The 12,500-nt window shown below is 36.7% G+C and overlaps 1 protein-coding gene across 10 annotated transcripts in view; it reads right to left on the reverse strand.

The window, feature by feature from the left end:
- Positions 1-12,500, reverse strand: part of LOC118443070 (rap1 GTPase-activating protein 1) — a 111,420-nt gene that overhangs the window by 933 nt on the left and 97,987 nt on the right. For 9 of the 10 annotated variants that reach the window (XM_035869522.2, XM_035869523.2, XM_085656275.1 and 6 more), the window contains 7 exons: positions 5,713-6,036; positions 2,445-2,627; positions 1,694-1,932; positions 1,335-1,613; positions 1,075-1,240; positions 118-963; positions 1-9 (listed from right to left, as the gene is read on the reverse strand). The exon at positions 1-9 is cut by the window's left edge. In XM_035869522.2, coding sequence (XP_035725415.2) covers positions 1-9; positions 118-963; positions 1,075-1,240; positions 1,335-1,613; positions 1,694-1,932; positions 2,445-2,627; positions 5,713-6,036 — 2,046 coding nt within the window. Of the gene's footprint in view, positions 10-117; positions 964-1,074; positions 1,241-1,334; positions 1,614-1,693; positions 1,933-2,444; positions 2,628-5,712; positions 6,037-6,796; positions 7,473-12,500 lie in introns of those variants that run through there. The other variant, XM_085656280.1, reaches the window with a different exon arrangement.

Below are 12,500 nucleotides of genomic sequence, written 5' to 3' on the forward strand. Positions count from 1 at the left end.
TTGACAAGTCTGTTGGGTTAAAAGATAATGAATAATAATAAATACAATTCGGAATATATATCATTTGGATAATACATAGGAATGGATTAAAGAAATATTTAAGCTTTTTAAACTTACCACATTTTGTCTCAATAAGTCCAGCTTATCGCACTTAAGTCTAGTAACTTCCATCCTCAAAGTTTCGGTTTCCGCAGCACCGTCTTTGGCATTACACCTCGTAGTGTCGTGCGTTTCCGCGGAACTCATAGATTCAAGACCGGTATCGCTGTCAGGATAAACAGCTTGGTCGAGTTCAAGCTCGCTGTTCAATGAGCTATCGTCGCTCTCGGAAACAACGCGTTGTGTTACTTCGGTCTTTTCTGTTCGTTCCTGTCTTCTCAAGTTTTCATGAGTTAATCGTTGAACCGAGGAAACCGTAGTGATCTTTTCCGTGCTTGTGGAATCATTTGCTCCACCAATTCCTGTATTAGACTCTCTACGATCTACCTCATCCTGCTGCAATGTAGCCAAACTGCTATCCTGATTGTCCGTATTGGACAAACTACTGTCTTGACTTCCCAAACTAGGACTACCTCTTTCTGAGTCCCTTCGTAAAGTCAAATCCGGCGAACCCAATGGACTTGACGGTTCAACGGATCGTTTCCCACTTATCTTTCCGTTGGATTGTCGATTACTTGGTGGACTTGGTTCAGAATGAGCACCCTTTTTAGCGAGTTGTTGAGGTACACTCTCGGTCGATGCATTTCTCACTCGAGATATCAATGCTTTTCGTACCGTATCGATAAATCTTGAGCCAGTACCTCCGCCACCGGAAGCCGAGGAGTCGCTTGCCGTTGGGCTTACAGGACAATTCCCACCGAATGTTAAATTACCTCCTAAACCGATGGTACCACCTAAGAACTCCGTTGTTTTTGCTTGCAATCCTTCCGTCAAGGACTCCAACAGAGCGGATCTAGTTCGTAACTGATCATCATATCACAGATATTAGTATACTTGTTATACTTAAAATGATATCAGAATGAAATAAGATAAAATAATAATAATTAAAAAAAGGAGAAAATAACTGTAACTTACTTCTAATTTTGAGAACTTCTCAGCCTTGTAAGCCGCATTTTCAGCATTGACCAATTTCGTAAGAAGAAATTCTTTAAATTCGACGCCTCTCAGGAAGACAGCAGGTGTTGGTAAGGCCGGACCAAACCAAGGTACGTCGTCTCTCGCCGTTATGCTCACCTTATACCTACAAATGATAAATAAGATGATAAATACTATATTTTTTAAACAATTTAATTTAATTTAAATGATACATATATATATATATATATACATTGTACCTTGTGTTAGGCGTACATGGATCGACGACTTGCACGACGATAAAGGCGTGCAAAAAGTGGCTAGCGATCATATCAGGACTGAAAGGTGTAGGTTCCTCTTGGAATATAATCGCTACGATATCATTACCAATATGTCTCTTGCGTTGTAATTGTTGCGAATCACCTGGACTATACGGTAAAAGCGAAGCTACATGGAAGAGAACCTCACGACCACGAAATACTTCGTAAACCGCGGAATCTCCTGTTTGGCCGTGTCGAGTATCCAAACCACCTCGATATCTACAGAATTGAATATTACATTGAGTAAGCTCTTTAATAAATGTTAAAGTAATAATAATATTAAATGATGATATACAGACCCTTTATGATCTTTCAAGTCGATCTTTTGCCCCAAAAGATCAAGAAATTCTTGAAAAGCAGGTGTGATTTGGCGATTACCGAAAAGCTGTTCCTCGGTCACCTGCCCAGCCCGTTGATGTAGTACGCCGAATTTGAATCTCGAGACGAGTGCATGCTCGTCATATTGAGCTATCAAAGTACCAGCCCCTGAACATACCACTGGCATCAAAGTGTTTACGTTCAAGGAGTCATTGATCGTCTGAAAAAAGATATTGGTCATCTCTCTCTCTCTCTCTCTCTCTCTCTCTCTCTCTCTCTCTCTCTCTCTCTCTCTCTCTCTTTCTCTCTCTCTTTCTCTCTCTCTCTCTCTCTCTCTCTCTCTCTCTCTCTCTCTCTCTCTCTCTCTCTCTCTCTCTCTCTCTCTCTCTACTTCTGTCACCGCGTACTCTTGTACTTTGGTAGCGATGATCTATTTTCGTCGATTCAACACACGTGACACGTTGCCCTCGTACGAGTCCGAATTATAAGTCGTTAAATTACTCACGATTCCAAGTGATATTTGTCTTATTAACCTCTATCATACAAGACTGAGAGATCAATAAAAACGATCAAACGATTCTCATTAAGAAAATATGCATGTTATCTTTCATCATCTTCAATCGAAAAAAAAAAAAATATATATATATATATACTATATATATATATATACTATACATTTAATTGATCATTATTATATTAATGTATTTCGTTGAAAAATAAAAACTCATTTACCTTAACCATTTTCGCTGGTGAAGGAATCGGTCCAAGAGATGCTGCTGGGACTAACTCATGCGTTGAACCAGCACGTAATCTCAGCAATACTCGCCAGTGTTCTTGTCCAGCGACCGTCTCGGCCTTCACCGAGACAAGGACCGGCCCATTCTCGCTGTCCCTTCCTATCAGGTTCACATGTTCCTACGAAAGATGTAAAAAACGTAATGAAACCTTTTTATGATCGAATCATTAACGATGTCTTGATAGTGCTTTAATTAATTATAAAAAAAAAGAAAAGAACAAACAAAAACAAAAAATAAAAATAAACAAGAATCTAGAATAAAATGTAATAATGTTGGACGGTTCGAAAAATTAATTCTGCTTTTTCACACACACACACACACACACACACGAATTTAAACATATACGTAGTAGTACACATATAATATTATTAAAAACACATTAATTTGTCATGCATATATTAAAACGTGACATTTCATTAAGTTTGTATAAATTTTTTTGTTCGCTTTTCAATTTAGTGATACATTTCAATTTTTGATTTAAATTGAACGTTTTAGAATTGAGATTTCGAACAATTTAATATCATTATATGATATGATGTGAGAAAGACGGATTTTATTAATATTATAAAACGATTAGGATGGACGTATCAAATCAAATAAACTCTGAGTGTTATCACGTAGAAAAAAGACGCGTAATATCCGTTGTTTTCCTCTTTCTCTCTCTCTCTCTCTCTCTCTCTCTCTCTCTCTCTCTCTCTCTCTCTCTCTCTCTGTTTTTCTCTTTCTATTTGTAATACACAAGTAAAGGTGATAGAAAAGGCATGTGGCGCTTTAATAAGTCGTGGTATGGAACGGATTACGCGTTGGTATTCGTGGCGACCGCTAATTAGAGAAGCGATATTGCGCATAATAAAATCGCTCTTTTAATGGGCTCTCTGCTTAACCGCACAATGCGATCGCATGGAGAGATAAGGTGTATGCATCCTTTCGATACGAGCCTTTTGTTCGCAAAAGATCATGACCTTTTCATTATTAAAAACAAAAAAAAGGAAGAAAAGAGAAAGAAGAAGGTAGGAAAGAAAGAAATAAAATAAAACGAAAGGAAAAAGAAAAGAAAACAAGAGAATACTCGTTATGTCATTAGAATATAGAATAACGATATAACAATGAAAGGACAACATAAGTTCTGTTTTTCTGAAAAGTTTTTTATTGAATGAAACCCAAATTTCTTCTTTTCGATAAAATAATAAGACGAAGAAGTATGTATAAGGAAGTTCGTCTTCTTTACTATTCTTTTTCTATTTCTCCCTCTTTTTCTCTCTCTCTCTCTCTTTATCTATTTTTTTCTCACGTCTTTCACAGTTTAGCGAAGCCAACATGGACCATTAAACTTATCGTAACGCTGACGAGATATTTATGGCAATCCTTCGGAGTTCTTTTTAAAAGGTTATCGAAAGCACCGACACTGACAAAGGACAGAGGGTGGATAGGATGGGATAGAATAGGATAAATAATTGGGAGAAACGTTCTTAGCTTTCTTTCTTGTCTACGATAATAGCTATTAAAAAGAAATGTAAAGAGAAGAGATTTGTTTAACTTTTCTACGATATCATTTTTTTCTTTTTTTTCTTTTCTTTTTCTTTTTATTTTCTCTCTTAACGGTTGTCGTCAAATACGATAACGAGGGTGATAACGAGTTTGTAACTACACGTATGTTGCACTCGAACGAAATAAAAAAAAAAAAAAAATGAAAAATAAAGAAAAAAGTTAACTTCTTCGACAGGGAAATATTGTAAAATAAAATATATATATATATATATATATAAAAGAGGAAAAAACACGGAATCGGATGAGACCGATCATGATACATATGGTATACACTATACATAGTTGTAAATATATTTACGATATGTATACATTCTATGGCCCGATAAAAATCGCTTTTCGTTCTCTATGACACGTAGTGCAATTATTTACCGCCACTCTTGAACAATGGCGGCGAACACGAGCACGCTCCCGCGAAGAAACGAGTTCATGCGTACATTATCTCGCTCACGTTACGTTACCTAACGAGTTTTAAGTTCGTGTTAAAAATAGAGGTAACCCAGGTGCACGCTAGACAAAGGTAACAGGTGAACTCTTAGATAAGAATGAACTATTAAAGAGAAGGGGAAATGCACTTTTAGCTATTTTCACTCTTCAACGTTTTCTACGATCTAAAGACTAATTATTTCTTTTATTTTATTAACTATCCACTTCGTATTTTACTTTCATCATTACGTCAACATATTTATATGTATGCATTGTATAATAATTTATAGTAATACGTACTCTCTCTAATATAATATATTTATATATTATGTAATACAACTGTTATACCATAAATATACTATTATACATACATATATATATATACTATTAGATCATACTACATATATATATTTTGTTTAATATTATATATATAGTAACATGTACTATCAATTCTCATCTATAAAAGACACGGAATATTGTTATGATATGTGTCTACGATAATGTTGTTACGAAGAAATAAAAAAAAGTACTGACAAAAAATGATTATTTCTTTTTTCCTACTTAAAAAGAATAAATAATAATATTGTAAGGATGATTGGGGTAGATTGTGGTTAAAGACGGAAGAGAGACAAGTAAGGATGAAAATCAGGAACACTGGTGAAGCAAAGGAGTGGGGGTATTTCTTCAGGTTAAAGAAGCATCGTCTCTCTCCTCTTCTTCTTCGAGACTATGAGAACATTCCCACTCCCACGCCCGAAGTGCTCTTTTCCTTTTCCTGCGCCTCTGCCTCCATCTTTATCTTTATTTCTCTCTTTCTCTCTTTCTTTATTTCTTTCCTTCTTTCTTTTACTCTAACCATCATCTCCATCTCACTCCATCTTCACATAAACTTGAGTACGTACGTATGTACATACGTACGTTTACGAGCGTTATACATAATGTACGCTTGGTGCTGTTAGGCCGATGACCATCTTTCTTTCAAGGCCATCACAAAAGAACGAATTCTTTGACAAAGTTGAAAGATAAAACAAAAATAGACAACAAAATAAAATCCCTAATTATTCAACTTTTAAAACAATAACAGCACACACGTTTAAAAAAAAATAAAAAGAAAAAAATGGTGATCAAATTTATGACATATGTTAAAGATTAGAAGCATACTTGAGCAATCGAAACCATTAACATAATCTATTAAAGGATAAGATTTACGCATATGTTTGATGTAAACGTACTCTGCCAACGAAGAAACGCCTGTAACACTTAGCCGTGTCATCCTGATCTATCCTAGGTTGCCAGGCTGGCTGAGCAGGAAGTAGTGCTCTGCCTGCCGAGTCCAAGGTATGTCGATGATCGGTTCCATCTAACCAATAACCAGGTGGTGTCACGACTAAGGGTGGCTCCTGCGAGCCGGAAGTAGCCTGTTGAAGTGCGGCCTCCATAAGGGCTCGTCCAAGAGGTGCATCGCCGACAGGGGAGGGCGATGGAGATGAAGACGAGTGGTTGTTTTGTCCACCTGCACCACTCGGACTTGATGCAGCTCGTTCGTCTCTCGCTGTCTGCAAAATATAAAATTCGAGTTTATTATGATTAGAATCCTATTGTTATCTTTATTGCAATGTGTATTTACGTAGAAAACTTCTTTTTCTTTCTTTTTCTTCTTCTTCTTTTTCTTTTTTGTAAAAATACATTTCCAGTAATTCTCAGTATTTCCATACTCTAATTTATTCATATTTTTTCAATCTGCAAAATTATTTTAATAAACACAATTTTATTACAGAAGAGGAAGTTGAATAAAATAAGTCATTTATTATTATATAATTTTCCTCATTTTATTCTTCATAGTCTAGTAATTTATTCATTCCTTTTTTATCTGTTTGGTAATATTATTTCATCTAAATAGAGATTTGTATAGAATGAAAATAAATAAAACAAGTAATTTATTGTTACATGTAATTGTCTATTGTTAACTTTTTTTCTTTTCATAGTCTATTCATTTTATTTTCTAATTGTTTGGTAATATCATTTTACCTAGATTGTAGAAAGAAAATAAAGAAAATAATTTATCGTTAGTCTAGTAATCTCTAATGGGAGAAACGAAATTGTGAAATAAAGGGGAACTTCTTTCTTTCTCCCCTCTCTCATAATCGTTTCTTTCTTTTCACACATTAAGAGACCACCAAGTCATCCGCAATATTGTTGACTTCTACGTTGGTTCTCGAGTTACAGGAGGCAACTCTCAAATGGTTTCTTTTCTTCGCCTAACAGTCTACCACCTATTTTTTTCGAAAACAGAAACTTAACTTATTCGCGCGTTACCTCGGTTCCAACTCGAAAAGAAAAGAAACTCGTAAATGTCGGCATTGAAGATCGATCGTTAAAGTTCCTCGTTAACGAACGTAGAGGCTCTGAGCCTTTCATTTTCTCCGTCGTTGTTGTCGTCGTTTGTTCCACGCGTTATCGTGAAGATTAGTTGGAAAATTGCTTAATAAGTATCGGCAGGTGGGGGAAATCAGCTGTCTTTTTTTTTGTTTAACGTCGTCCTTCGAGCTTAGTCGAACGATAATGCCACACACACACACACATACAAATGCCATAAAGCACACGTATAATCGTTTCACATACACATTCTCGAATATTCAAAAGATTAATACGTTAGTTTTGTTAAATATTGTTATACTTATAAAAATATATCGATTATAATGAAATTTTGATAACACAAAACACCGACATCGAATTATCTATAAAAACAAGGCTAACCTGCTGATCGATAGAACTTCGAACGTAAGCACACGGATTTAAATTCGTCTAGCTAGATCGAAAAAGATAATCATGGAATAAATGGATACGATCGAACTTAACGCTTGATTAAAATTTAATTTCCTGCGTTGATGCTGAGCGCACGCGAACGTCGTTTGATTTGAAAGGGGGAAAGGTCGAAGGTAAGCGACAAACGACCACAGGCTAGTATAGTTCTGATCAATGTTGCTACAACGTTACTGACACTCGATGGCGTTAATAGAACGTAATCAACGATGTCGTTCATTTCTGAACACGCTTTGTTTCTCATTCTCCCTCTCTTTTTCTCTCTTTTCCACCCTCCCTCTCCCTCTTTCTCTCTCTTCCACCCTCCCTCTCTCTCTCGCTTATATATCGTGCACGACACCTGCCTAAAAGGCGCCATATGCGGCTTTCATTGCACCTTTCAACGTCCGTGGAACGTGCGTTCCGACACGCAATATCGTCTCCGTCTCCTATGACCCTAACTTTCGTCGTAATGTTTCTACCTTTACTGTGTCACTGTGCATTCATATACGTGAAATCAGGAAACCAACATCCGTTGACGGATAAGCAGCTACGTATAACCGTCTATTAAGAGAATTTCACGTTTTTGTTTTTTTCTTTCTTTCTTTCTTTCTTTCTTCCTTTTCTTTTGTTTTCTTTTTATTTTTTTTTTTTTGAACTTTCGTATGATCTTTCTATTCCATTATTCTCAAATTGGTTTCTTTCATTTCATTATAAAAACTTCAAGAAAAAAGAAGTATATATATATAATATCTAATAAAATGATTAGATATACGAAAAGAAAGTTCTACTGTAAAATTTCAAATCCAATTAACACAAATTTTGATTTACATTTGACCATTCTATTCATAATCACAATACATGCAAAAATTATAACGTTAACGTTGAAGTTAGGATATCAATGATGGAAGGAATCCGTGCGGTTCCTCTTGGTAATTCTCCAAGTTAATATTAGTCGGTTAGTTATCTGGCACTAACGAAGTTCGTGCTAGCGAACGAGAGAGGAAGAGGACGAAGAGGAAAAAGAGGAGAAGGTGGAAGAAGAGGAAGAGTAGAGAAAGAGGAGAGGAGGAATACCGATTTCGGTGGGAAACGAAGGAAGACTGTTCTTCGGTCGTCACGTACGCGCTACGCACATGCACATATGCACACACACGCCTACGTACTTAATTTACAAAACAAATCGAAATTCAGCGGCGTGAATCGAATGCTCGGCAATTATTTGCATTCCTATCCTAGCGTTACTATTCTGGGTAGAAAGAGAAAAAAATAGAGATAGACAGACAGACAGACAGACAGACTGACAGACAGACAGACAGACGAACGGAGAGAGAGAGAGAGAGAAAAAAGAGAGGGAGAGAGAGAGAAAGAGAGAGGAAAAGAAAAGGGGAGGAGGGAAGGAGAGGTATCATCGGAGTCGAGCGACTTGGTGCACACAACGTGCACAGCGGAAACGAAGCGTGTCGACGAAGACGACCAAGAAGACGACGAAGACGACGAAGACGACGGACGACGTTACGCGAAGCATATGTTATTTTGAGCAGGTGGTACGCGTAGAGGGAAAAGTTCCATTATTTTCGACGAGAGAAAGAGAGAAGAGAAGAGAAGAGAAGAGAAGAGAAGAGAAGAGAAGAGAAGAGAAGAGAAGAGAAGAGAAGAGAAGAGAAGAGAAGAGAAGAGAAGAGAAGAGAAGAGAAGAGAAGAGAAGAGAAGAGGAGAGGAGAGAAGAGAAGAGAAGAGAAGAGAAAAGAAGAATAAGAAAGAGAGAAAGAGAGAGATAGAGAAAGAGAGAGAGAGAGAGAGAGAGAGAGAGAAAAGAAAATCATCTCTCCGCTTCCGTCGACTTACAAAGACTTCACGATTCTTCTAGAAATCTTTTTCTCGTCGTACCTTAAAACCCTCTTCTCTTAATACTATCACGAACGATGTTCTCTGTCCATTGTTCGGTTAGAATAAAAAAAGGATGGCTGGTAGTAGTTGTCCGATATCTTTTTGACGTCAAAAGAATTTTATCTTTTTTATGAAAGCAAAACGGTAGTGAGATCTTCTCTAAAAATGTTTAAATATGTAATCTCACCGATGTAGAGTAAGATATGAAAGAAAGAAAGAAAGAAAAAGAGAGGAAAAAATAAATAAATAAGAACCAAAAAAAAAGAAAAGGAAAAAGAAAAAAAAGGAGGAAGGTTTTTTAAGAACTATATATATTTTATAGAACGAAATAGGTTTGAATAAATTAGAACGATTAAAAGAGGAGCATGAAGATTTCGCACTCGCGTAAAATCGTCCGTGCGAGATATTCCACGAGATCGACAGCCGTATCTGAGAGCTAAAGATAGATCAACGGGAGAGCAAATGGGAGCCGAGGAAGCTTTTCGGCTGACTTTTTGTACTCTGGCAAAGCATTTTCCCGGCCTACCATCATCGCGTGTCTCGTAGCTTCTTCTTCGTCTTCTTTTTCTTCTTTTTCTTCCATCCAAAAGCCCTTCAGGGTTTATATTTGGCAGTGAGCACGAGCGCGCAAACACCCGCGGGTCTAAACTTTCCACCTCTCTTTCTCTCTCTCTTTCTCTCTCTCTCTCTCTCCATCTCTCTATCTCTCTATCTCTGTCCTTCTATCAATCTTTTCTTTCCTTTTTTCACGAGTTTTCATTTCTTTCCTCTCTCTCTTTCTCCCTCCAACCCTCTCTCTCTCTCTCTCTCTCTCTCTCTCTCTCTGTATCTATCTATCTATCTATCTATCTATCTATCTTTCTTCCTCGTTTGCCTATACGAGAAGCTGCGAGGTTTTCGAATTTAGAGACACTTAAAATTAGTGGAGGACTTCTTCACTGCTCCGGATTTTCGAGGAAGACTCAAATGTAATTCGAGATTTCACATCCGCATTACTTTTAACTTCTTCTTCCTCCTTCTCTTCTTCTTATTCTTTCTTTCGTGTTAAACCTACTCTATGTCATCACCTTCCGTTCTTCCGTCTTGGCCGATCCTCCACCTTCTTATTCTTATTCCACTCTCGTTTTCAAAGCTTCACCGACATTTGCAACCTCGTTAAAAGTCCATTCATCCGTTCTTTGAAGTCATCAAACTCGGGGAAAGAGAACGTTGGATAAAATTGGAGAAGAGAACTTTTCTTTCTAAGTTTCATGGATGCCAAACGTTTGAATTCCTTTTTGATTTCAAACCACAATAATTTCTTATCTCTCTTTTTCTCTCCATCTCTCTCTTTCAATCCCTTCTCCTGTCCTCCTCATCATCTTTGTCCCCTTGTAAACCCTGTCCCGTCCCGCCCCGCCGCCACTTTTCTCACTTGTCGGCCTTTCACAAAATCAAATCTTTCGTTTTTGCGAAAAGAATAACATCTTTCGAATTCCGTCACGATTCGATGGAAGACAAGAAATATGTACTTCCTTAGGCTTTCTTTCTCTTTATTCTGTATCCTTTCGGAGAAGGTGAAGTTCCCACGAGTTTCTTGTCTAACGATTTTCACGATATAGGTAGAACTAGCTAAGATAGCTAGATAGCTAGATAGCTAGATACCTAGATAGCTAGATAGCTCGTTTGCTCGTTCGGTAGTTCAGTCGGTGGGTCGCTCGTTTTATGATCTTACGTCATGGTCGAAGCTCAAGATAGGTTATCCACGCCTAGTCGTTCGCGAAAGAAACTCTTAATAAGATTACTTTTCTCTTGTCGAAGAGTATGAGAAAAAATAAATGTTCCTGTTTACAATATCGTTTCTAGTTCGAGGACGCATCGATTCGTAAGGAAATCCATTGATCGAGTAGTTTATCGGCTGAGTTTCGTTAAAAAATGAAATGTTTCTTCGTTTCGTTGGATATTTTATTATTATTATTATTATCATCATCATCATCATCATCATCATCATCATCATTATTATCATCATTATCGTCGTCGTCGTCGTCGTCATTGTCTACTATCTCTTTTTAGACTTTGTCCAATCTGTTTTTCCAAGTGTTCAACTAATTCTTGGTTACAAGAACTAAAATTTCATCCAATTCATGATACAATTTCTCGAGGATATTTTAAGAATCTTTCGCAAGTACTAATAATACATAAGGAATAAGACACGACACAACAGATTGCGATTTTGGGTACGAGAAGGAAACATATGTATGAATGTATGTATGTATATATGTATATACGTATGTGTGTGTGTAAGTAAATACCTACCTATCATAATGAAAGCTAAGAGAGGAGATCGGAGAGGTTTCTTTCGAAATACGGAAATAGTCGTCCCACCTCAAACGACGAGCAATGACGCATACCTGTACTACGTATTATATACATATATACATACATGCATACATACATATGTACATACATATATATAAATATATATATATATATATATATATATATATATATATATACATGTCACCGAGTGGCCTTAATCGCGCTACAAATATTGAAACGCGTATGATATTATACGTTAGTGTATCTATATATACAATGTATACGAGTGAAGAGGACAGAATGATTTCATAACGCGATTATGCGATATGCAATTAAGCGTCGTTACGATACGCGATCTCTCAGGGACGAAAGTGTAATCCATCATAAGTACATCGAAGAAAGTTGTAACTCGACGTATATGATGATTATTATATGCATACATACCTCGTTATTTTTTTTCCTTCTCTACCTCTTTCCCTCCCGCCCTCGCTCCCACCGCTTCCCACCTTCTACCTTTCGTCATTAATTTTCATCATAAACAAATTTTACTTATAACGTATATGTTACGTATGTAACGTAGCTTATGTGACTTAGGTACACTTAAATATATAAGTAAGTACATATATCGTCTGACAATATTTCTCTAACGTTAATTCAACTGCGAAAACTTAATCCACATTGTCCTACGACTTACCATTTATTCCCCTCAAACTGTCGTAATAATTCTTAAGCTATTGCCTGATTTACGACCAAACGTAGGGAAACATGAGAAGAGCGGGGAGATAGTTAACGAAAGAGAGAGAGAGAGAGAGGGGGGGGGAAGGGAGAGACAGAGGGAACGTTGTAATAGTTTCGTATGACTTATTTTATGCGATAATAATCACATCTATAAATAACATCTAAAAAAACTCAAGTATTTATTCTTACGAAATGAATTTTGAGAATCGATATTTCCGATCTAATATAACGTATTGTTCCATTTACGTAACACCTTGTAAAACACTTCAACTAGAAAAGAAAAAAAAACTTG

Source organism: Vespa mandarinia, chromosome 4, assembly GCF_050613455.1.
Source record: "Vespa mandarinia isolate Hongniang chromosome 4, ASM5061345v1, whole genome shotgun sequence".
Classification (NCBI taxonomy): domain Eukaryota; kingdom Metazoa; phylum Arthropoda; class Insecta; order Hymenoptera; family Vespidae; genus Vespa; species Vespa mandarinia.